This window comes from Poecilia reticulata, linkage group LG15 (assembly GCF_000633615.1).
Source record: "Poecilia reticulata strain Guanapo linkage group LG15, Guppy_female_1.0+MT, whole genome shotgun sequence".
Lineage (NCBI taxonomy): Eukaryota > Metazoa > Chordata > Actinopteri > Cyprinodontiformes > Poeciliidae > Poecilia > Poecilia reticulata.
Window position 1 is genome coordinate 203,685 of NC_024345.1, and position 27,110 is coordinate 230,794.

The 27,110-nt window shown below is 40.1% G+C and overlaps 1 protein-coding gene across 5 annotated transcripts in view; it reads right to left on the bottom strand.

Annotated features, from left to right (window-relative positions):
• ltbp1 (latent transforming growth factor beta binding protein 1) overlaps positions 1-27,110 on the bottom strand; it is a 77,390-nt gene that overhangs the window by 4,343 nt on the left and 45,937 nt on the right. Inside the window, exons 9-25 of one of the 5 annotated variants that reach the window (XM_008428984.2) lie at positions 26,212-26,271; positions 25,154-25,276; positions 22,797-22,964; positions 20,418-20,591; positions 17,926-18,009; positions 17,600-17,725; positions 12,513-12,632; positions 11,716-11,838; positions 10,665-10,790; positions 10,357-10,485; positions 9,226-9,354; positions 5,269-5,406; positions 4,008-4,169; positions 3,552-3,641; positions 1,530-1,658; positions 1,299-1,439; positions 327-509 (exon numbers count right to left, since the gene is read on the bottom strand). In XM_008428984.2, coding sequence (XP_008427206.1) covers positions 327-509; positions 1,299-1,439; positions 1,530-1,658; positions 3,552-3,641; positions 4,008-4,169; positions 5,269-5,406; positions 9,226-9,354; positions 10,357-10,485; positions 10,665-10,790; positions 11,716-11,838; positions 12,513-12,632; positions 17,600-17,725; positions 17,926-18,009; positions 20,418-20,591; positions 22,797-22,964; positions 25,154-25,276; positions 26,212-26,271 — 2,205 coding nt within the window. Of the gene's footprint in view, positions 1-326; positions 510-949; positions 1,108-1,298; positions 1,440-1,529; positions 1,659-3,551; positions 3,642-4,007; positions 4,170-5,268; positions 5,407-9,225; positions 9,355-10,356; positions 10,486-10,664; positions 10,791-11,715; positions 11,839-12,512; positions 12,633-17,599; positions 17,726-17,925; positions 18,013-20,417; positions 20,592-22,796; positions 22,965-25,153; positions 25,277-26,211; positions 26,272-27,110 lie in introns of those variants that run through there. The other 4 variants (XM_008428983.2, XM_008428987.2, XM_008428985.2 and 1 more) reach the window with 4 other exon arrangements.

A 27,110-nucleotide genomic window follows, 5' to 3' on the forward strand; every position in this document is an offset into this window, starting at 1 on the left:
CGAAGATCAAACCGGCAACTGCATGACGAACTTCTACCTAGGTCTCTACCATCGTCCCAATCGTCAACTAATGAGTTATCAAGATTGCTCAGCAGAATTAGGACTTTAAAAATATACTAAAACTTTGTCTTATTGTATTAAAACTTTACATCAACAGTAAAAAATAACAGGCAAGTCAACTTCAGCATTATTCTTCCCACGGTTAAGAATAAAAAAAAAAAACACCTTAAGTGTCAAAATATTTTGTAAGGAGGAGATGCACTTGGTATGTCGCAGAGCTGTGACATACCAAGTGCATCATAATAATGTGTGTCTGAGTCGAGTACCTGAGTGTCGGAGGGGACACAAGGCGCACTCCATCCCCCAGGCCTCTCCGAAGCGACAGCAGCACTCAGTGAAGGTGATCTTCCTGTTGGGCCCCAGGGGCCGCATGCACATCTTGGTTTCTGTGACTGTCTGCCAGCAGATCCCCTGATAGTCCAAATGCTCCATCTCCATCTCTTGTTGCTCTACAAATACAGCAAGTCTTACTATCGAGAAGGAACCACACCCTATTTGCTCTGTTTGCACTCAACTGTAAAATTATGTTATCAACTGGAATATCATATGCAAATAATACAAAAAGTGTCAATTATTAGTATTAGTGGTTGCTAGTAATTAGAATCATTAAGTTTCCTTTGAGCTGCTGGGGAATAGATTTCACTTTTCAGCCAGAGATTTTACTTTTCATATCTTCATACATCATTCTGCTATGGAGCATCTGTGCCTTTACAAGAGAGTATTGTCTAGTGTTGAGATAAGATTGTAAGACAAAGGAAGCTAAAAAAGAAAGCACAGCCTTTTGTGATGTACTGACTGCAGCTTCTGTAGAGAGGTCTGTCTAGATGCAAAGTCGGTCGAAAAGTGGTGGGATTATCATAATCATAATTTTCATAATCATATTTTTCACCTTTTGTTTACGTGTCAATTGTTTACGTGTCTGGCTTCTCCTGGTGCAGAATTACGATGCATGTATGCATCAACGGAGTAAAAGTCGGATTGAAGACAACGCTTTAAGCTGCATCACTGTCCAGCCTGCTGCATACAGACATCAGAAGTGTCTACAACCTGCACAAGCAGACCAGAGCTTTACAAAGTCTGGAATCAGAAATCAATCCCAAGGCTATGATTGGTTTATTTGAACTGATGTGTTTTTAAAAGATGGGTAAATGTGATTTTTTTTTTGTTCACATATTTCTTCTTTTGTACTAAAACAGTTTTGAAATACAGAGACTTTAATGAAAAAACTGAACTCTCACCAGCCAGCTGAGGAAGCACAACACAGTGGTTACTGTTGGGGTCCAGCACCATGGGGGGTCTACAGAAGCAGTTGAAGGAGCCGTCTGTGTTCAGACACTCTCCTCCATCACAAACAGACTCATCCAAACACTCATTGACATCTACAGAACGGTGAGACAGACACAGATTCACTAGTTAGACGATGAATCAGAGACGTTTGACTCTCTAGCATACGTCTCTGTTTTACTGACCTGTGCACTCCAGCTTGACCGGGTCGTAGTAGTGTCCACTGGTGCAGTAACACTCATAGCTTCCCTCTGTGTTCCCACAGTAGCCACCTTTACACACCTCCTTATCAAACAGTTTGCATTCATCTGCGTCTGCAAACAGAACAGAACATGGTCTGTTTGATCACTTCTGAAAAACTCATCTTTGTGCATCTAAACTTCTCAGCAAAACACGCTTTCAAAGCTCAACAAGGTTTGCAGAGGGCTGGGGAGCAGTTGTTTAATGTATACTGCCTTGGGGAAGAACTTCCTTCAGCACCATGAGTTAACTCTGCCCCCACCTGGCCGCGCTGTTCCCTTCCATGAAGCAAACATCCACTGTTTTCCAGTTTGCGAAGATGGACTTTTGACAAACTTTCCATCTGCTTGTTGCTTAAAGCTGCAGTGTGTAACTTTTACAAAAATATGTTCTTTTATTAAAACTGTCATTGTGTCATGACAATATGGTATAAGACGTACATGTAAAAAAAAAAATTGGATCTCCTCCACCTCTTCCCTGAGCTACTATTGCCATCTAAAGAAATGCACCGCTGTGGGGTTCAGCATGGTAGACACGACCTAACAGCTTTGTCTACTAAAAACCAATTTCCAGGAAGTCCTCTCAGATGTGTGCTTAGCGATCTAGCATTCTTTGTGTCAGCAGTCTGTTCAACACAAAGGGGCACTGCCTCCTCACTGACTGCACATGCAAAAATATGCATCACAAAACTCAAAATTGAAACCCATCACCCACACTTGACCGAGGCCCAATCAGATCGTTACAGTCGCAGAGGATTTCAATTTAGTGGAACTTATTCAGCTTGTAGGGAGAAAAAAAAAAAAAAACTGCTACAGAAACAATAAGATGGAGCTTGATGCGTACAAAATGAAGAGTTGATGATAAAAATCATCGTTACTAGATAACACCTTAAAACAGTGGATCCGGCCCGCCTCCACATTTGGTCCAGCCCCCTGAACAATAGAGCATTCAGATTTTTTTTCATATACCGTATTTTCCGGAATATAAGCCGTTTAATATGTGGCTTTTTCTTCAACCACCAGGGGGCTCTTTAGCAGGAAGTGAATCATTGGAAGTCAAAATTGGAAATAAAAGAAAGCGCCCACTAAAACAGAATTAGGTTTTAATAGGGAATTGAAATTTGAGAATGTTGTTGATCATTCAACAACCATAGCATTGAGGGGAAAAATAATATTTTTCTTCTTTTTTTTTTAAATACTGGAGAATTTGAGGTATAGATATTAGGATCCAGTAGATGGCAGTAGTGCAACAATAATGGATGCAAGCTCCTGTTGAAATCTAAAGAAGAAGAAGCAACAGAAGAAGAAGAAGAAGAAGAAGACGGCGCCCATTTTTTGTTAGCACATGCTAGTATCAGACACGAAGGATCAGCACTTTTACTGTTACAGTTACCGTTCGGAAACTACCGTAATCAGTTCAGTTAAATTTAATCTTGGCAACTTTTTCTTTTTCAACCGTAATAAATGTGATATTCAGTTGACCTGTTAGGACTCAAATTGTGGCTGTCCGCCAGCCCTCTGCTGCATCGTTGTGGAAAACCTGGAGCGGCAGAGATATCTGCGGTTTACTGGTTTAAAAAAAACAAAAAACTTTGGGGTTGTCCGGTGCGGCTCATAGTTCGGAAAATACAGACTGTAATCCTTCCTGGATTTTTTTTTCTGTGAAGAACCCAGAGAGGGTCATTTGGTTATTATTTATTTCATTAATAGTGTTATTATTTATTTCCAGACTTTTGTTCTGTGAAGAACCCAGAGAGGGTTATTTGATTGTGCTTTTTGGAAAACAATACATTTTTACATTTAGGCACTCCTACAATCGTAACACTTTCTGTTACAAACTGACTCCAGCCCCCCACCAGAGAAGGGAAAAGTTATATGGCCCTCACAGGAAAAAGTTTGGGGACCCCTGCCTTAAAATATATCATGCCTTTAAATTAGATCAGGGTAAACTGTTTCCACTTGTCTTACCTTTGTAACTGTTTGAGAACATTACTCCATATAGCAGGTCTTCTGCGGGAACAAAACCTCTTCCGGATGGACACATCTCAGTGAACTGGTCTAGAAGAGAGCAGACATGGAGGATCCAAGGATAAAGCCATTTGCTGCAGCTTGTTTCCATAAATACAGTTACATACTGCTGCTGCTTCCTGCAGGGACCCCACTCTCTACACATACAGTCATTTGGAGGAAAACAGTCAAAACTTTTGTGATAGATCTTCATGGATAGGGTTTCCATGGGGACAGATGGATAGATGTTATTGGAAACCAAGGACTCACACTGACTTCTAACCAAGTTCTCCAACTATTTTCTAACTGGGAGATTATTGTCGTTTGATTTTAAAGCTGATCAACCTTAACAACACACTATATGGAGACGCAGGTTAGAAATGAGAGGCTTGGAGGCATTCTGATCCACCAGTTCACCTGTGCCATTAACAGGACAAGGGTACACCTCACAGTTGTCCCCCCAGCCGGCTCCAAGAGTACAGCAGCACTCCTTCAGCGTGACGTGGCTGCTCAGCACACTCTCACAGAGGTTCTCGTCACTAAGATGATAGTAGCAATCCTTCCTTTCCACTGAAGGCGCTGAAAAAAAACCAACAGAAAAACATAAACTGAAATTGTAACTGATCTTCAAACAGATTTTTAAAGCCTAAACAAGCTTATTGAGGGATTTTACCAGCATTCTAACTAGGCCTGTCATGATGACAAATCTCGCTGGAGAATAAATTGTCCTTAAGGTTATTGTAATAAACCATAATATTGTTGTTTTTATTGACCATTTTTAAGTCACACCATATTGATAATTTTTAATCTTATAAAGAATAATCAACTCTGGAACTGGAAGATTTTTTAAATATCCAAAATACAACATCACAACCAAAAACAATAACTAAAATGGAGAAAAACAAAACAAAACTTAAAACCAAAACCATGAATAAAATGGACTATAATACCTATGATGGAATTTGTTGAGATAATTTTAGTTAATCACTAACTGATTCATTGCTTAATATGTGAGGCTTAATTCCAGCCAGGCTGGAATTTGACTAGACTTCAGGAACACCCTTTTTGAAACATATGCTCACACATATGATATTTTAAGATAATTTCCAGTAGCTTTCAGAGTGACAGCCTCACTGATAACGATAGATTATTTTGGCATACAGAGGAATTCACTGGGAATTAAATGATTACCTTTATCCACGTGATGGAACAGGAGACCAGGTTTTAATCTTATGGAGTCACAGTAAAGGTGGTTCAGGCACCACATCATAATTACGTTGTATGATATGTGGATTTTTATAAACATGTCTGGATGAGTAGAACCTTAAAGCTAGAAGGGCGTTACGTTTATGAACTATATGTCAGTTTAACTGAAAGTCTGTTGTGAAGAACAGGACATAGTCTAGAACAAAATGAACAAGATGGAAGAATCAAGAAAACGTATTCTTAGCAAGCTTTGAGGTGGCAGTCTAAGCTGACAACAAAACTGAAAGAATCTATAATAAAAAGTTTTAAAAATCCATTATTTGTCTTTAGTCACTGGATCAGAACTTATTTTCATAGATCAGTTCTTAATGAGATGCTGCTTGAAATTCTAAGCTAATGAAATCCGATCAGTCTTTGGAATGAAAGCAGTGCTGTGGGCTCGTTGTCAGCTGTGGGTGTCAGTGTGGGTTACCTGTTTGAGTGGGTTCACACTTGGCAATCATGACGTTGTAGTCCAGACCATTGGGACACACACAGAGGAAGGAGCCATCCACGTTCATGCACTCGGCCTCTCCACACACACTGCTCAGGAGCTCACACTCATTCACGTCTGTGGGAGAACACACATGGAGTTTTTGATGAAGAATCTGAACTGAGAAATGTGGTAGTTTAATATAACACAGTATGTGAAATAATGACGTTTAGCAGCCAGAGCCAGTTGCAGGTTAAGCATTGTACAAATAGGCAATCTAGATTTATTTTTTTAACCAGGATACTCCAGTATTTAGTTCCATCCACCTTCCAATAAATTGGACTCGCTTCCCTGTCCATGATGCTGCCACTACCATGTTTCACCATCAGTGTTCCTGGCGACACATAGTTTTAGCTTTATAATACATGTATTATGTGCACATACACATTTTGGATTGAGCCCAGAAACTTACTTTGGTCTATATGTTTCTTAAAAAGAAGTATAAATGCACACTCTAAATTAAGTGTTTGCTTTATGAGGCGAATGAGGAAAGTGACAACTCTCAAGCCTCACATTTATGGTTGAGATTAATTTATTATTTATATGGCCCATTTTTGGTCTCATCTGGTATTTTTAATTACCTTTGATAGTCTTTATGGGAACCAAAGAATTGTGGGATGATCATCTTAGAGCTAAAGTCTGATTTAAGTTTACCTCAAACTTAAAGCTACGAATGGTTAAGTTTGGTGTGATTTTTTTTCTCTGAGTTCCAATTTATTATTTATTTATTTTAACTACAAGCTGTAAAACAACAGTATTTGTAAAGTTTTATTTTTATTATTTTTTATTAATCCTGCATCTGTCAGGGCAACAAAGTTCAAATAAATGTTTGATTTAGCAAGTTCACTGAAAATCCTAAACAGTCATGTGTAAATTCATTTCAGTGTAATCCCTAGGTCAATAGTTAGGGTAAAAAGAAAAATATGCAAAGTACAAACAGAACAAGGGTGATGATAAACAGGACACATTGTTAAATAGTCCTGTTTAAAAAGAAGTAAAGTTCCCTTTGGTTGGAGGGAAATGACACAATTAAAGGGGAGGACAGATTGAAATCGGAGAGGAAACAGACGGTGCTGGCTGATCAGACAGCAGACCGGGCTGGAAAAGAGGAAGAAAGTGAAATAACACTCATTCTAAATGGTTAGTGGTACACCACCGCTGTTGGCTTCCAGTCTGTGTGTTTGTGTGTAAGTGATTCCATGTGTAAGGGCCACAGTGCAGGGACGGTTTGGCAGCTGGCTGGACTGAACTCGGGTGGGACCAGGAAACCGTGCCAAGGAACAGATGGCAATTGTGTTTAAATGGGCATGCAGCGAATACTGTATTCTAAGTCTGGAAACAAAATGTGTGTTTTGGTGGCATTGCCCACTAAGTGTGCATGTGTGTGCGTGTTTGCGTGCATGTGTGTGTACCAGGTTTTTATATCCTTTTGGGGACCTATTTATGTCTGCAATGTGGGGCTGTGGGGACCACTGCTCCTTGTGGGGACATTTTCTTGGCCCCCATGCGGGGAAATAATGTTTTTAGGTTAGGGGTTAGGCTTAGGACTAAGGTGTGAATTGACTTTTGATGAGGGTTAGGTTTAGAAGTATGTGATGGTTTGGGGTATGGGTAGGGATATTGTGGGCGGGTGTGCATGTGTGTGTGTATTTGTGTGTAGTGGCTGGGAATAGGTTGTGACAAGCTGTCCTTCTGGAGGAAATCAAACTAGATGGGAACAGCATGGAGCCTTTCAGCTTCTCCAAATCAAATCTGAACAAAACCATTGGTTTTCAGCCTGACCTCCATGTCCTTCCATTCCACTGGGATGCATTATTATGCTCATTATTCTGGCTTCCAAATCTTATCTGTAGTCACTGCTATAGCCAAAGATGACACAAGCAAACTGTAACTGCTAACCCGCATGGTCCGACTGCTCTGATATCCTTTCTGATATTCTTTCTGAATACAGAGTCCAGGACAGGAAAGCAGTAAAGCTGTGTAGGGAGAGCAGCTTTAAGTACAGCCATTTTGTCACTTTAGAACCGTAACCATGAGTTTCTTTTATTGGGATTTAATGTGATAGACTAAACATAAAGCAATGTGTCACAGTAAAGTGGAAAGTAAATTCACAGATTTTCACAATGAAATCCTAATGACGTGGCAAGGATTTCTATTTACCTCGCTTTACTTTTATACCCCTCAGTAAAGTTTACTGCAACCAATTACCAGCTGCAGACTTACCAAAGCATGGATCCACCTAATCTGTCAGGGATGGCAGGAGAAGCAGTAATAAGAAAAGCAGCCAAGAGGCACATATTCCACATACACAAATATTACCAGTATGCACAAAGCATTCAGTTGGCCCATGGTTAAAAAAATATTCACGGAACTCCAGAGGCGGTGTTGGTGTTCCCGCTAAATCCTGAATATGCCCAATTTGGGTTGTCTTGGAGTTTTTATCGCAGCCTGTGGGGTTTTTCCTGTCTGGGAACGAGAATACGACCTGCTGAATGTGACAGGTAGCCAATCAGAAAGCGCGGTGACGCAAGAACAGAGGGGAATCCCAAACAGCTGACATATCGAGCAACTGAGTCTGGTGGATATCGGAGATGATATGTGGAAATGTTTATTATTAAATCTAACGGTCATTATTATGTTTATTCAGTTAAAAATGTTAACTATGAAAAAACATATTCACCTCCAAATCATAGWGCAGCAAAYAGAGCGGCTGCTCCCGTCGTCTTTTATCCACTGGCTTTTCTTTTTGTTACATCTTTTATCTCTTAAAATGACTCCACAAACTATCACTATTGCTTCTACATAGTCATCCGTGTTTGGTTATTCTAAATTCCCGCTATGTTGGGGGGTTTTGCTGGATTGTCCTCTGGAATCGGGATGTTCGTGACTGGAATCGGTTGGTGTGGTGTGCTGCTCCTGCCTTGGACACACGAACCGATCGAACCCGTTGTACTTTCATCAGCTCTGTGGTCACAGAGGTTTGGAGAATCGGCCGACAATTCTTAAATCTTTCCGTCTAAACCAGACTTAAGACTCACAAGCTCTACTCCTCTTCTCTCGACCACTGCCCAAACGCTCCAACTCTGGTCGCTATGGTAACGTTGAAATATCCCTTCAAAATAAGATACAGATGTGCCACAAAAACGAATATTTTACTTTCGTGAAAATTTTAACTCACGACACTGACTAACGGGAGCCCTGAGCTTGTTTCTCTGCAATGAGACGGTCCCATCTGGGAGTGATGGGAGACAATGACACCCAAAGTGTTGCTTATATCCACAGCCTGCTTGGTCTCTACGTGGCGAAGCAGCTTGAAGCTTCATTGCCTCATTAGCAGTCGGTCGCCGCATGTTACGCAGAGCGGGTTTGTAATGTCGGAGCCACCTACCGGTCCAGGTTAAATCCATCCCGTCTCTTCTCTGGGCCTTTTCCCCTTCGCAAAGAAACTTTCCAAATACATTTGATCTGTTTCTTACTCATTTTGCTGTTTGTGGCCTCAATGTTGGCGCGCAAGTAACCGAGAGAATCCGGTTAAAGGATTTTCAAAATAAAAGATCCTCCAGACTTAAATAATACATAAAACGGAAATATTTCACTATTTCTTGATTGGCCCGGTACCAATTGGTCCACGGACCGGAGGTTGGGGACCGCTGGTTTACAGGACACACTTCCTGCTAAAGAGCCCCCTGGTGGTTGAAGAAAAATCTAAATATAAACCATAAAATACTATATATTCTGGTATTGAATGCTCTCAACACCAGAGAGCATTCAAAAATCTGAATGCTCTCTGGTATTGTTCAGGGGGCCGGACCAAATGTGGAGGCGGGCCGGATGTGGCCTGCGGGCCGTAGTTTGGGGACCACTGCGATACACACTCGATGTGAGCCAAACACTCACCCTCGCAGGCGTGGCCGTCCTGGGACTCCTGGTAGCCTTGGTCACAGAGACACTGGAAGGAGCCCAGCCGGTTCTCACAGTAGCCGTGGGGCCCGCAGCGCGTCTCGTTGAGCCCGCACTCATCAATGTCTGAAAACAGCAGGAATCAGAAAAAAGCTCAACGACGGCACCCCTCACATGCCTCAACGTTAGCCTTTCAATTTTATGTTTTGTATTTTATGAGGTGTAAGAATGAAATATCTGACCAAACATCTGCCTTTCCTCACTTTCCTCTGGAGACACATTAAAACCTGCAGCATTAAGAGTGAAAGAGGAATAGTGCACTGTAATGAATGCTGGTATGCTCTATAACTAAAGGACCCACCATAAAAAATATACACCCAGACTGCTACACACACACACACACACATTCTCACTGGAGTCTGAGTTTGCATAAATCACGAGAGAGAGGTCAACAAATATTCCTGCAAGTCTAGACAGCAAGCTTAAAGTCTTCCGTCTGCTTCTCTTCCTGTTCCTCTCGGGTTTTCGGAGGTAACAGAGGGAGCATGAAGCAGCTCTGACAGACAGCCCTGGACTCCCTCCACGGTGCTGAAAGCTGGGGCAACACATCTCAAGGAAATTGTTGATATTCTTCTCATCTGCCGTATCCCCCGAGTGTCTCAGAGTGATGGAGATACAGAATAGGGTGATGAAAACCAGGGCAGACATGGTGACACATAGCTGTTGTTTGCCTTGACAACTGCTCTGGAGAGCTGTCGGCACCTGAGGCATTGAAAATGGTTGAATCTGAATAAATCAATGGTGCCTGGAATCCAACAGAAATATTGCGCGAAGCGGCTGAAGTTAACAACACGTGTATGGAAACCAACCAGGATTCCAGAAATGATTATTTTTAATAAAAGAATGGAAAGAAAATTTATTGTAGGTGCACACAATAGAAAACAATATGTAGTTATTTCTATACATTGTAACTTAACCCACTGAATGTGATTCTGCATCAGGATAAACCAAAGTGTTCCACAATCACACCGTTCCTACGGTTTAAAATGGTATTTATTAGGTATATTTATTAAGCATATTTATCCTTCCCAAACAATTGGTGTGTTTGTGTATGTATAGATGTCTTACCATCACAAGAGGGCGCATGGAGGCTGGCGGTGAACCCACTGTCACACACACACAGATAGGAGCCTTCGGTGTTGAGACATGAACCATGAGGGGAGCAGAGCTCAGCCTCCTCCACACACTCGTCCACATCTGGGAAGTGACAGGCCAAGCCAGCAGAGAATGGAGTTTAAATAACTTTATCTAGTTTCACTGAGGTGTCTGGCAGCTTTACAGCAGCTAAGATGTTGAAGCCCCATCAGTTCAAAGAGGAACTTCAACCTCAAAACACATAAACAATAGCAACCACATAAAGCAGCGTGACTCGTCACCTATGCAGCTGGTGCCATTGATCTGCCTGAAGCCCTCGGGGCAGGTGCAGGTGTAGGAGCCCATGTTGTTGACACACTCTCCCACAGACACACATGGAGAAACCTCCTCCTGACACTCATCCACATCTGGATTGTAAACACAGGAGGAAAAGTCAGTTTGTTTGGTCTATTTTTATCGATTAGGATAGTAAAACTGGAGGGTGTATTTGCCGCATTAAGTATTAACATGCCAGGTTTGGATTCAGATAAGCATGTTGTTATTTGAATCCAGATAACATAACAACAACGTATCCTTTTTTGTTATTTAAAAACAAAAAAGGAAGACAGACAAAAGAAATAAAAGCCACTAGTCATGCATCTACCGTAAACTATCACAGTCACCATAGTTTGCAGAGTATACTTTAGTAAAAAGAAGTTATTAGATTATCTAATTCAGTGAAAGACACAGAACAAGGGTAAAGAGAGTTTCTGTCCACATTTAGACAGGCTATTAAAAAGAAACTAATTAGTTATGAAAACATTTTAGATTTTGATTTTTGACCAATTTATCCAGAACACAGTTGCATTTCACAATATCATTAAAAAAATGTATTCTGCACTTCAATTTAAAAAGTGAAATGAAAATAATAAATTATTGGGAAGTCTCACTCAGTTTTATCGATCTATTTCTCTCAGTTTTTATGTTTAGGGTTGTAATCTTCTCAAAGCTGGGTTGTTTCTGTTTCTTATATATATATGTTTTACCACACATTTTCCTTCCACTCGATTTTTCAATAACATACTTGACTACAGCAGTCTGTGACCAATTGTAGCCCAGCTTTTGGTGGATTTCTGCGGTCTTCTCCATTATTGTGTAGATAAAATACATCATCCTGAAAGCAATAAATCTATGTAATGAGTTTTACTCTCTGAATATAAAAAAAAATTATTTCAATGATGCTCTACCATACGGAGAGACATACCTGCACATCAACCACTGATTAATAGATAAAAGCGAGAGCCTGACTCATGCTGAATGATTAACAGTTAAGTGTGAGTGATAAATACAAACCATCACACTGGTCCCCAGCTGATGACACTCTGAACCCGGGTTCACACTGACACAGGAACGAGCCTTCAGTGTTCAGGCAGTGGCCTCTGACACACACCCGCTCATCATGGCACTCGTCTACATCTGGAAAGATACAAAGGTTTGCACTGTACATCATCAACGAAGTGTTAATCGTTGTTATGTGTTATTGCATAAACAGTGTGCTTTTTCAGTATTCTTTTTCAGCAGCCAATTCTGACACAGTCAATTCAGACAAATCTGAGAACTGATCCAGTTCAAAGCTGAGGTTTAAAATTCAGCTACAATCACACAAAATAATACATTTTGAAGAATTCTTCATACTTAACTAGTACATTTGAGATTTGTTGTCCAATGGGCACCTGAGACCGTGGAACATTTTACATTTCTGTTTTCAATCAGCTGTGATTTTGTGTCCAGAATAGCCTTGTTTTAAAACAAGGCTAATCTTACATCTTGCTGTCTCACCTTGACATTTATGTAAAGTAATGTAAATCTGAGAATTGATCCAGTTCAGTGTTGAGGTTTTAGCTTCTGCTACAATCACACAAAATGAAGAATTTCATGTTTGGTCAATATTAAACTTATGTACTAAAGCAGAGAGCAATAATATTTAAACTCAGGTATGTTAACCAATGACAGGAAATTTTGACGTTCACATTAAGGAACTATTGTTCAGATTTTAGTAAGAATCAGGCCGTCCTAGACCAGGTTGGTTACAATAACAGAGTATCAATCTACCAATGCGATGGTAGGTTGATCCAAAGTGTCAGACCTACCAATGCAGCGACCTCCTTGGCCTACAAAACCAAGAGGACAGGCACCACAGCTGTAACCTCCAGGCTCATTGTAGCAAATACCTGAAGGACACACTGTCCTGTTTTCACACTCATCAATGTCTGTGAAGAAGAGACAAAAGAAAGACAGACAGCTGTGATTTTGTGTCCAGTTTCAGCTCCTGTATGAACGGCGCTCTTGAAGAGCTCCTCCTTCTGCCGGTCAGCAGCCAATTGAACTGCAGGGAATTATTTGAGATCAAATAGTAGTGCAGATGTAAGCTAGCATTTGGACTACGGTAGTTATATAATTGCTAGAAGAGGAGACACCTCTCACCAGACACTCTGAGTTCCCCTTTGAGGACACATGCAAATGTAAAAGCAAAAAAAAAGTTGTTCAGGGCACGGGGGACATAAAGCTTATGTTTATGGATAACTGACCAAACAAAGAGGGTAATAAGAGAAGGGGGAAGACATGCAGCAAAGGCACCAGGTCGGGAATCGAACCTGTGACGGCCACGTCCAGGACTAAGGCCTTGGGTTGTGCTTAATCCCTGCGCCACCACATCACCTCGAGCTGGAAAATTTTAACTAAGGGTTGGAGTCATTTGTCTTTTTTCTAATTTTAAAAATGTAAACACTGTAATTCCTTAAAATATTATTTTTTAGTTTATTTCAGATAGAGGGTTACTTTTATTGCTAAATTACTTATTTCTAAGGTCACTTTTGCTTTCCTTATTGTTTTTCTTTTGGCCATTTCTTGAAATGATCTGTGAGATGCTTTAGTGAAAACAATACATGAAGCCACAGCTATGTCAGATGCAAATAAAACTAACAATTCAAGAAATTACTTAAAATTGTACCTCAACCACAGACACATTTTCCAATAGTTAAGGGATTTTGTGAGACAATTCTGAGAAAATCCTTCTGACACTGTTGGTGACAATAACAGTTTTCTTGTGAGATCTGCGTATGTTGTTATTGCTTATATATCAAATCTTCAAACAGGATATTTCCAGGGATCTGTGACTCAGTGGAAGGTATTAGTCCACAATAGAGTCATCTGTTGTTCCCCTCCTGTACTGCTCGTCTTCTCCCTTCTCTTTCTTTCAGGTTTCTGTCTCTAAAGGTCATTAAGTATGACACTGGGTTCAAGCTGTGGCTTAAGGCTGGTTTCAAATTGTGCAGTTATCAGCTTTCATAGACATGATCATTAGTCAAGAGAAAACTGCAAAAAAAATTATAAGAGTTCATAATGTTAGTTTCTTTTCATCGAGATAGCACTCCTATATTTGTGAAATAATTCTGCTGTGGAAAAAAAAACAAACTTCTTCAGCCCTTAGCAATCAATTTGTTCTTAGGAAAATTGACTGCTAAAATTAGACCAGCCCACAAATTTGCTAAAGTCCTCTGGAAGGAAATGTGTCATCATGAGAGTCTGCGAGAAGGTTTTGTTACCTTTTCCCTGCAATAAAGATAGAGATGCAATAAATTTTGCGAGACTAAGAACATGTTTTTTGGCATTTTCATGGTAGCCAAGAACGGTTTCAAATGACAGAGTAGCGCTGAAGTTTGATGAAGCCGGGCCTTAAAAGAGCATGAAAAATGAAGTTACTAATTGGAGACTTGCTACGGACTTGGACAAGAAAAAGCAGACACTTGCGTCTGCGCTGGGGCTCAAAGGTAGAGCTGGAGAGACTGCTTTGGAAACATCCATAAAATGGTACATGGCCTGTACTTGTTTAGCGCTTTATCCAGTCCAGAGTTCAAAAGTGCTTTACGCTACATTCAGTCATTCACCTACACACACATGCATTCACATGCTGATGGTGGTAAGGTACTGGATTCTAGCTGTCAACAATACAGTTTAATGTCCATGGGGTTCTACATAACAGACTTTGAGCAACGACACAACCACATGAAGAAGTACAACTACCCTCCTTGATGCTACACTGGCATGTAAACTCCTGGACATGGCATGTCTCGAGGAGCAGAATATGTAGCTTGCTCTGTCAAATCCTTGAACACAGTTCAAGTTCAGATTGAAGCAGATTTTTGGAGAAAAAAAAAAATCAGAGCAAGAAATGGAAGTGAGACTCGATATGCCGCGTTTTGTTTTATTTATTTATTTTTTTAAGAGCAAAGACCACCGGGCAAATTCAGAGCAGACAGCTGCAGTCTCAGCAAAGTACAAATCCATTTGACAAATATGGGGCATTTGTCCATTAGGCCAAAGACTGCCTGCATCAGAGAAGTGAAGTAAAGTTGACAGAAGATGAAAATATGGATAAATGTAGCATTATATTATTTACTAAGGTAATGAGAGACTTTGAGGTCTTCCAAACCGAATCACTGGGATCAGCTGTCATTGACACTGCATGCATGTGTAAGTGGTAGCAAGTAGCAGGATAGTTGCATAAATGAATTAAGCTAAAGCCAAATTGACAAAATGCTGTAGACCTTTCAAGTCTGGAGATGGTCACCTGGTACACTACAACAGAAAAAATGAACCTTCGAGCCAAGATCGGGCAAAGAAAGTGCCACATTGAAACTGAAGTGATTGATATTCCTTTATTGTTGAACACAATGTCTCTAAAGAGAACAGGAACTATTTTAGACATGGAGAACGACAGAATTGTCATGTCCAAGCAACACTTTCCTCTTGAGCTCACTAGTTCGAAACACTACCGTGTGGACCTTAGAGATGAAAATGCAATTACGTGAGTGGCAAAAAAAAGTGAAGTCCTTATTATCATAGCAGATATGTCTACAAAAGAGAAACAAAGTTCTCCAGAGGCTTCACAAGCAATTTGGCCATGCCTTCACAGACCGGCTGCAGAGCCTCATTCACAGCTCTAGAAATATACTGACAGACTGTCCAATCATCTTACAGGAGAGCAATATACCCTGCGATATATATAGATGAGACACAGCAAGATCAAGCCTGCTGTTGGTTTACCCTTATATTACAATGAGATGGTGGATATGAGTTGGATGCTGGCAGATGGTACCTGGACATCATCAAATGTATAACACATGTTTCTGCATTGGAAACATTGTCAGGACCAAAAAAAAAAAAATCTTCTATAACTTGTTTATTCACTAGTGGATAAGTGTCCGCGGTGCCCCCAAACAGAACAGGCAATGTTGGAGAGGTCAACAATAATTAAGTTTGAAACATGGCAGATACTGTCTGAGATCCTCCTGAAGGTAAAAAAAGAAAAATGGGTGTGGCTGGCAAAGGGTTCTGAACTGGGGTCTTAAGGGCGAAAACAGCACATAGTTAGAGTCAGCTAACATGTAGCAGTATGGTACGGCTCTAACTGGCAATAAATAAACTTTGCATAATGGTGAGAAACAATTATTCACCTTTTAGTGCACATACCTCAAACTGTATTTCATTTAGTAAATGTCGGGGCACACACTGGTTAAACCAGTGTAAGCTGAAGTTTTAGTTGGCACGTGCATACATGATAGTTGAATAAACGTTGCACCACATGTTTCACCACAATGCGGTGTTTCTCTCTCTAGGATCCCAACTATGTCTCAAACCATATTCTTCTCAGTGTGTTTTCTCTATTATTCCTGTTAATACATATTGTGGTTGCATATAAATAAGCTCTGTACATTTATTTTTATTTTTCTATACAGAAATCTAAATGCGATCCCTCTCCCTCCACAAAGACGGAGATGAGATTTTACCGCAGCTACGAGGAAATAATCATGAGGCCAGTTTGCCCAGGCAGCACTGATTCAGTGTCGTTTTGGTGGGCAGGGAGTGCTGGGCTGAAATGGCAGGAAACCACATAATGATAGAGTGAATTGTATTTATGTCCACACAAGAGTGGTGAGGCCAGTGGGTGCACAGACTAGTAACAGCCTGATTGCTAGTCTCTTCCAAAATTCCACTGATTTATAAGTCCTGTTAATATCAAAATATTTAGTTAGGCTGAACATTTGTTCTTTTTGGAAGTTGTGGTTGTTTGTATGGTTGCGTCTATCAGGAGGCAATTTGTTCCATAAATCTATCATCATAATTTGACCATCAGGTCAGTAAATTCCTCAATCACAAACCCTGAATCACCAGTGACCTAAAAGAACTCCCTCACCAAAAAGAGTCTTCAGGGAGGAAGACAGCAAATTCCTGATGAATGAATGAAGACTGGAAACAATAATGAGATATACAGGAAGAAGGTAGACAGTAAACTCCAGCAAAGCAATGCTAGACGTGTGATGAAAAGGACCTCAGGCCTCAAGCATAAAAAGGAACCGGTTGATGACAGCTTGGACAAAACCAATAAACCGAACACATTCTTCAGTTGGTTCAGATAAAGATTGTCAAGATTCTCTCATTATTTTGATATTCAAAAATAAGACACTTCCAGTCAGATGTATTGTTATACATTCAGGAAAAAAAGAGTTGTGTGTTTTTAGGGTGCATTCACATCACCTCTGTTTAATCTGCTTTATTCAAGCTCTGAATAATTTGCCTAGAAAGTCCAGTTGCTTTGTGAGATGTGAATGTGTAACTGAATTCTGATGCGGACCAAAACAGCAAACTCTGGTCCGTCTCTACAAAACTAGGTCTCAGTTCAATTGAAGTGAACTCTGGTGCCATTTCGAATGCATGTGTGTATGTCAAGCTTTTCGGGGCATTCTGGGTAAATACACACACAAAAAAAATATTTGTCTAGCGATAGAGAAATGGCTCCTGGTCTTTTGCCACAGACAAAAGAGAAACCCTTCGTCTGTAGACAACCTTCAGTATCAGTCTTAGCAATTTCTCCAACATCAACCAAAACTTTTCAAACAATCATGATTTGTTCTGCATTTGTTGAACTGAATTTGTTTCTGTGGTATTTTCACACTGCAATTTGCAAGAAGCTGGATGCTCCAAACATGCAAAAGATTCATTTTTTCACAAACTGTTGGAGATTTTTTTTGAAAAAGAAGACTGATTTCACATTGATTAGAAACAAAACCTTAACTGCATGTATCTGCTGAGCTCCGCATGCGATCCCTTCTGAACTCTCTAGTAAAACATGCAGCTCTAGACGTGTTTCAGACGAACTCCCTCATTCCATCCTTACCTACGCAGGTGCTTTGGCTGCCATCCAGGTGGAATCCCTCTTCACAGTGGCAGATGTAGCTCTCAGCTGTGTTGTAACAAACCCCCTGCCCGCATATGGAAGGGTTGATCTGGCACTCATCCACCTCTGAGAAAAACAGGCAAATATAAATTGCTTCCACAGGAATGGAAGAAACAACATACTGCAATTTGCTATTATAAAGAAATACCAGCGGTATACAGTTGGCCTAACATTTGTATAATGTTTGACAATATTTGTCTTTTAAATGTTGCACAGTGATATGAAACCATCAAAAAACATGAAAACCAGTCAGGCAGGAAACTGACCAGCTAACTGAGTGGGTGCGATGTCCTGACCCGCATTGGATGGGAGAATCTCCACCGGGGCAGGAGGAGACGTTTTCTCAACAACTTCTATCAAATAAAGAAAAAAAAAAAACAAAGGACACACCACCATAGACATTTTTAAACAATACAACATATATAGAGACTCAACTTATAGAGAGACAGGCATTATTGGAAAATATCTAGTTCGGTGTGCAGGGTTTCCTTTACTGTGCACAAGCACAGGTAGATAAGCATGACCAGAGTGCCACATCTCAACATGAAATCAAAGGTACAGAGGGTAACATAGCTTCATAATCCCAGGCCAAATAAGACAGAAATAGCCTTCAAACCCCATTACCCACGACAACAATCTCAGTATTTTAAAGAGATTGCGTTAAAATATTTTGATAAAATTAGCCGTCCTTTATGGAAATACTTAAATAAAGGATTCTAACATCTCCTTGAAGACCGAGATTAAGTAACAATATCATTAAAGCCTTTTCAAATATATTTTAGCCAGTGAAGTTACAATTTATTTGCTGAATAAACATAAAAAAGCAATCCCAGCTGCCCAGGGTTGTGGATCATTCACCAATTTCAGATTTAAATGCAGCAGAAGTGCTGCTGCAGCAAGTGTTATGTTAAAAAAAAATTAACTTAAAAGGATGACAAAAGCCCTGCATGTCATCTGAAACTAAGACTTTGCAAGACACCGCTGTCAGTATATTCACATGTTGATGGGGAAAAGTTCCATGTTTAGACAAGATCGCCAAGCCACCTTGACTCTGCTGTAGTTGCCATGCCACAGCACTAGATGGCACGTGAGCTTAGCATGCGACTGTAACTCTTCACCTGACTGGTCTGTGAAGTATCTGGATCAATCGCAAAGTACGTTTCCATTTACGATGAACCAACTTCCATGTAACACATACATATTTCACATCAGAATATGTGTTAAATTGAACAGGTTGCGCAGCATAGTACAATGCTATCCGCCATTTTTTTTACTATGTGCCCGAGCATGTGCAGAGCAAACCCTGCAGACATTAATTCGGTGCATGTGCATTCACACATCTGCATGGAGTGTTTCAGAGAAGTTCTGTGAGACTCCAATTACTGGCGACGTGTAAACTACAAACGGCAAAAATGTTACGGTTTCACTGAAAAAAACAGCTCAGTGTAAACGGGGTCTTAAAGCCCCCTGACAAGGAAAAACTTCCCCCTACCACATGGTTGAGTTGCAACCAACCACCAGAGAAAAACACACTGTGGCACTGTAAAGGTTTACAGCATCAATAAAAGCCTATCGGCTATGATTTTCATGCTAATAACTTTCATAATACTAACTGCTCAGTGGATGAGATCCTCATCTTGCCTTTTCTGACTGCGACTTACAGCACAACATTCAAAGTTTGCAGGATTTTGGTTCACTTTGCAAAGTTTTCTCTTTTCATGTGGGTTGCCAAACTTGGCTCATAACCAGGGCTGGAACAGCTTAAGCTGGTCTCCTTCTCTTAGCCAGGTTTCACCCCCCACCAGGCCTGACCTGCAGGCCGCTGGGCCGAGCCGTGTGTGAACTGAGCCCACACCGAGCTAAAGCAGTTTAATCTTTCCCCTAATGAAATATGAGGGATGTTTCTGTTAGGATTCATCATCCTACTCTCATGCAGACTCTCACTCCCAAATTAGACTTTCTAATGCTACACCGGAGTTGTAATTTGCCAGAGTGAGTATTTAACCCACAGTACTATAGTAACAAACAGAAAGCACTAAACAAGACAGAATAGGTCTTGTAGCGTCCATCCTGTAGCATCTTTATCTGTACTAAAAATGCAGAAATCATCTTTTTCCATTTTGCATGAGGGTGAGCTGCCAAATAAGTTCAGCTTGCCTGGTCACCTTAAAGTGCTCCATCTGGAAAACAGATGAGGCAGATCGCTGTATGACACCAGGTCCAACACCAGGTCTAGTATTAGACCTAGAAATCAAAATTTCTGGGTCAGTGAACCAAAACTGAAGAAAGCTTGTCTTGGTTCTGTGAGGATTTATTTTGCTTCTTAGAGATACTGCAGTAACATCCATGTTAATTAAAGGACTTGAGTGCTACAATATGAGAGAATGGGGTAAATATGATGACATATTTACATATGTGTCATTATATGTAAATGGTGGATGCAGATAACACATATTTTAATCTAAAATAGTTCCAGAAACATGACCAGTCAACCCATACAGCGTGTGCATGACAAGAAGATTCCTTCTTGAGCAGTTCCTGCTATAAAAAGAGAATGATACCCTGATTTAAGTTTTAACAATGCATGCAATACTAAAGCATGCATGACCAAAGAAAAGTCAGGACTGACAACAGGACAAGACCTTCTGGAACAGCAGACACACAGAATGTTAAGAGCTCTGCCAGAGACAAAAACATATGAAGCTGTTGGATTTTCATTCCCGTGGCAGATTTTAATCCTAAACGAATAAACCCTGACCTGGAAGAATCTCTTCTGGTGTCCCAAAGGCCTCCACTGGTTTCTCTGACGTTGGCAGGGGTTGCAGAGGTAACAGGTCAACTGGTTCCTGGAAAACGGTTACTGGCTTGTTTACTGGAGGGTTTGGTAAAACGGTGTAGCCCATTCCGCCGGGACAGATTTCTTTAAACAAGGCTACAGACAACACAAGCACAGGCAACAAAGCATCCCATCATTATTTTCAATAAGTAAAAGCATCATGTTAACTATTATTGGCAAATTCAAAACTATGACACCAATGTTGAAAGTTTAACTGCTGTTAACATATTAGGATAATTAAAAGATACATTTAGCAATAAATCCTAGAAAAAAAAGTCAAGCAGCATACCTCTCATGGACAGAATAGAATAGAATAGAATAGAAACATTCTTTATTATCCCCCAATGGGAGAATTCAGGTCTGTCACTATGGTTGCGTTCACACTGCAGCCTGAAGTGACCCAATTCCAATTTTTTTTTTTTTTAAGTAATGCGACCTGTGTCCGATCTTTTCATGGCAGTGTGAACAGCACAGGTCGGATTCTTTTTCGAATGTGACCCATATCCGATTCAAATGCGACCCAATGTCCAGGTCGCATTCATCCAAACTGAACGTCACTGATTCTCAACAAATCTCACTATTCTGCATCCTGATACGCGCAAGCGGGAAGAAAAACAACAATGACGGACTATATGAGGATGAAGTTGTTAATATGTTGCTCCGGCTGGGCAACAACTTCAAATATGTAAGCTAAGTTCCACCGTTAGCCTCCATGTTTACTTCCGCAAACACTGAGCACTACTTCTTTTTATGTTAGGTCGCATTTGGCAGAACACTGAGAACGCTGATGCTATTGCGCCCTCTAGTGCGCATGTGGGACACTTTCAGGTCGTTTGCCCGTTCACACTGCAGAAAGCATTTACTGGCAATGTGAACGGCCCCGGCAAAAAAATCGTAATCGCCAAAATATTGGAATTGGGTCACTTCAGGCTGCAGTGTGAACGCACCGTAAATCAGCAGATCATATAGACTTACATTAAAGTAAAAATATAAAACCAGAAAACAATAAGACAGTAAGGGAAAGCTTCCGGGATAGGGAAAAGAAAACTCTGTGGACTTATTAAAAAGTAAAATCAGAGCAAAGAAACATGTAACTGACTGAGGTAAATATATATTTTTGTTTCTATTTTTTTTTAATTATAAAATATGAACATATATTTGAATGTATGACAGAAAAGTATATTCCTCAAAGACATGGGAAAACAGTCCAGCCAGCAGCAGGGTCTTAGGGATGCAAACAATTAATCAACATACAATTAACTGATATACAATACAATTGACATACAATTAATGGTTTCTTAGATTAAAATTAGTTCCAATCAATTAACTAGTAACGTCCGCAGCGCCATCCAAAAGAGGGCGTTATCCTTAAGCAGAGCAAGCTGTAAGAGAAATAATAATTATGGAAGCTTTCCAGAACGGCAGAATGAAACAGCCGGTTCTGTTTTGAAATATAAACACTCGACAAACTCTTTAAGTTTCACCTTAACAGCGCTTATTCAGCAACTTCCAAACTGAATGTGCTGCAAAGAGGAGGAGAATATGAGAGCAAAGCAGATGGAATAACACAGAATAACTAACATGATGGGGAAGAAAAATGTGATGCCAATGAGCACGGTTGATTTTGTGTGCTGTAGTGAGTGAAGCTTTAAGATTGATCAGAGAGTAACCATAACAACCTGCTTGGAGGCGCTACAATACAAAGGAATCTGAATTAAAAGCATGACCAACAGCACAGAGCATCGCTCTCACCACTGACTGTAGACTGACATGCCAGCAGAGAACTACATAATTTTCCCTCCACTTCGTTGATACGAACATCCCAGTGTTCATGGGAAATTAAATGTTCCACATATTCTACTCTTTTCATCTTAAAATTTTCTATTTAGCAACCTAAGAGGTTCCAGTTTTCTTAGATTTTATAAATATGGCAACGTGTAATAATATGAGAAAACCGCAATTTTCTGTTTACTCAGCATAACACAGCTCAAAAAAATGTGTTAGAATATAACAATGTGCTTTGTTTTTAAAACAAAATTCAGCATAATATGAAAAATGTAGCCCTTCATCTTATGGAAAGACGGTCGACCCTGTGGACACAAAAGAAAACTCAGGTTTTTAATAAAATGGCCGCTTATCAATTAATTGTTAGTCGACCGATAAGATCAATCAACTTTGGATTAATTTATTAATTAATAATGGTCATACAGCAGTGATGGTCATAAAGTCACACAGCTGCTGGGAGGAAGGACCAGTGGTAACGCTCCTTAGCGATAAATACTCTGAGGCTGGGAGCCTTACCTGTTCCAGGAGGGGGGCATTTATCACAACGAGGGCCCCAGGCTTTGCCCACACTGCAGCAGCAAAGCTGCTTGCTCAGCTGGGCAGACACTGGGTGTAAGCACTGCCTCGCTGAGTTGACGTAGCGGAAGCAAGCGCCCTTTTCTTCCTGGACGGCAGGTGTGTTGGCTGAAGAGCAGCACCAGGAGGAGGACGGAGAACGTGGAGGTGTAGGAAATGGTAGACCAAAGCGTAGGAGACACATATTGAAGAGAGAGGACAAAACGTGAAGAAATAAAGCAGTTCCCTTCACCAGCGTAAACCTTCTCTCGCCCACAAATCCAAAAACACAACCCCCGACACATAAACAAGCATTCTACTGCTGGGTTATTCACAATGACATCTTGTGGTTTTGCAGAAACCCATCACTGGTATCTAAACAATCAAAGCTAAAAAAAAATAGAAACATATGTCAACAAAACAAAGAAAAGATTGCAAGATGGAAGAAAATAAGAAAAATGCCAATACGTCATGCACTAACACACAGATGCTGGCTGAGTTCAAGGCATGCAGGAGGTCACTGTTAAGAGGACAACAGCAAAAAGCGGCTTTTTGAAGTCACCAGATGGTATCTACACACCAAACAGTTACTTAGGCTTGCTAGGAAATACATTCCTGTTGTTTCACCAAGACATGTAAACACTGAATTTGTTAAACTCTACCGGGACCTTAATTGGAACTGTGTGTTTGCTTAGTCAACACACACTAAAGGTGGATCTAAAAGATGAACCCGTAAAAAACCACAATACACACAGGTAGGTAAGGTAGAGGCTCTACGATGTTGAATGAAGTCTTTGAAGTAGCAGAGGAATTTAAATAACTATAAAATGGCTTTAGAAAGAAAACTCACTAGAGGTTGTGATGTAGAGCAAAACGTCTGACCAAATCAGCCCAGAAAAGCTTCACCAGACAAAATAATTTTCAGTCATCTCAGTTCTCAGATCTGAATCTTATGCAGCAGGGGTCGCCATCTCAAGTCCTCGACAGCTGCTGTTCCCTGTTCCAACACACCTGAATCAAACGAATGGCTCATTACCAGGCCTCTGCCAAACTTAATGACACGCTGAAGAGGTAATTCAGCCTCCAGCTTTGTGGAACATCCTACAAGACAAAGAGCTGTGCTGCTGGAAAAATTTTAAATCCACTGACGATTTCCAAGTTTCAAGAATGAATACAGAAATGGATTGCTCAGCAAATCACTAACTGTGTCAATAAATGCAACAAAAACAATAGTAATATGAGTCAGGAATTCAAAAACATACTAAAGAGAAGAGTGATGAAAACTAAGGTTTTATTTGGTCTTAATCTTTGAAACAGACAAGCACTCATACACACACACTCACACACGCACTCTGCTCTGGTGCTCGACACACACGCTCACTATCAAAATTATGTTTATATCTTTTTGGTTTTTTTACTGTAATTTGGTAAACAAACCCATGTTGTCTCTATATGTTTCTGGCAGTGAGTCAGTATCAGACAGTGTTTTGTTGTCAAAGTGTGGTAGGAAATATCAACTTCAAAGGGTATGGAAACTGGCCAAACTTAGAGTTCATCACCAGCTGCATTTCCATTTACCATAAAATTGTGCAAAATGAACATGTAAAAATAAATTCGCTTAATAGAAACCTAGCAATGTTGGAAAAAAAAAAAGTTTTCCATGGAAAGTTTTTGTTCCTGGATGAGGTGGGGGATTTTGGCCATGTTAATTTAGATGTATTACTCAAAATTGCAATAGAGAGACTTTTTTTTGGACATTGTGCAAGTCACGTGATCAACAACTGGATGCAAGTACTGGCAAAAACCTAAAAGAAAATGACAGAAAGTGGTAGTAGGATGATGGTTTGTTTTTGTTTTTTTGTTTTTTTCAGACAATGTGCAGCTGGCTCCACCAGAGCTCTCACAGCATCACACTTCATAAAAAGTTGTGTGTCATCCTAAGGTGTTGAATCCATAGTTCTTCTGTTAAATCAGACTGAAATTTCCCCAAAATGCCACATACGTAGCCACTCCCAAGAATAACAGGCTTGTCACTCCAATGACTAAATAAGATACCAACGTGATGAGCGCTAGCGCCATGGCTGAGTTATGAATATATCTCATTTAACCGTTCACATCCATCGGTGTCACGAATTTTAATGACTATCATGTGAACAAGCTTATTCACGTGTGATTTTAGTTGAATTTCTTATTTAATGGCAAATTGTGTTTTTTGACATTAACAGAATACAGACCCAGATTTGCACATATTTATTATGGAAATGCAGCTACTGGTTGCTGCAGCGGAAACCACTGGAGTTGCAGACTGGAGGACTTACGGATGCAGTTGGTGAGAGAGGTGTCGGGGGCATAGCCTGGTTTACATGTGCACATGTAACTGCCCATCGTGTTCAGACAGTCTCCGTTAGGACAAACGACCTGCAGCTGGCATTCATCCACATCTGTCAGTCGGTAAAAATGGAAAACATGTTTAGTTGAGGGGAGTTCTTTTGAAGATTCAATCACTTCAGAGAACAATGAAACAATCTTTAAGATGCAGAGTTAGTTGACTCTACTGGTGTTTATCAAAATGTTGAACAACTTCAGGTCTTATATGCCTTTAGGAGCTAACATATTTAGTAAAATCTTTATGCTATAATGTGCATAAACAAACAGCTCTAAACCGTCATTGTTATCTGCACACATTGCCACATTTTTAAATGTCATATAAAAACAATGCACACATTGTTTTTAAATGACATTTCATTTTGTCAAACACCATCAGTAACCTAAATATTATCAGGTTTTTAACAGGTCAGAGAAAACGAATTTGGGTAAAAATGTGTTTGCTTTATTTTATGTTACGTTCATCTTCCAGAGTGAAGATTTTTTTATGCTTTTTTCCTATGAAACCACAGCAAAGTGAGTTCAGAGTTATGGAAATAGGCATTTAAAATTTATCACTTCAGCACTGCAACTTATATCACTATAGATTTTTCAAATTCACAATCAGAGCGCAAGTTTAACTCATCCCTAGCGCTCAACAAAACCTTATTGTTGAAGCTTTTGGGCGGCCTCGTACCAAGAGACGAGGCAGAACCATGACAAGGTGTCAAATATGCACCTTTCAGTTCCTTTTAAATTTTACGCAGACTTATGCTGCAGCAACAAACAATGAAATAAAATGTCTTATTTTGTTCTATATGAAGTCATCCAAGTTTGTCATGTTGAAGCCATAAATTTACACACATGTAAAGTGTCTTTTCTGCAGCTAGTTTGGTACTAAACGTCACTGAATTCATTCAAACTGTTCAAATTTTTCCAAAAGATTCACAGTTGGAAATAAAAGGTCAACAACTAGAACGGCTAAAAGATAATTAAAAGGTGAAGCTCTTACCTTGGCAGTGAGAACTGTTGATCCTCTTATATCCCAGAGGACAGTCTATCAGAGGGATAGCTGAGGAAGCAGGAGCCGGAAGTGAGCAACTGGAATATTAGCTTCATAAATCTCCAGACACTAGGATATTTTATGAGCATCTAAATGAGTTTCTAGAACTGCACACACTTTCTACAATGAACAGAAACCATCTTTAAAGTCTAGTAAAGACACAGTGATTGTCATTTGTTGTCATTTGTAGCAATTCTCAGATAATTTCACTTGCCTTACTGGCTTATAGTAAATTTGACTACTTTGGTTTCCTGTCTTATGTCAACAGCTCATTTAGATCTTTAAAGTCTTTAAGCTGAGCAAGAGAGGTGGGGACACTGTGAGGATGGATAAAAAAAGGAAACTGGTATTATCATTGCAATATTCAACAATCATTTTCCAATATTAGAAGTTCCTAATACTATGCAGATCTAGAAAGATGAGGTGAAAAATGGGCATATGAATGGCATAAAAACTGCTTTTTCAGTCATTCCCTTCACATCGGTCAGAGGTGCTGGTTGTTTGGTAAGTCATAGTCCAAAGAATGATTGAATCTCTGTAAAAATGATAGAAGACCCCAACCTCTCACTCAATGATAACCGGATGGATCCTAACCTAGAATAGGACCAGGCAGGTATGAATGACACATGTAAATATTGATCAGAAAGCAATACAACTTCCAGTGAGTCAAATGCTGCTCTGAGAAGCTCATTTCTGTTGCAGTCGAAACTGAAACCAAGCTTTTCCCCACTGCTGGATAAGGCCACCAGCGGGAACTGGTACACAAATACCTGCAAGTAGAGGCTTTGTTCTGTGGGAGACAACAAAGCAACATTTGTTTGACCAAGAAAGCTAAGTTAACTACCAGT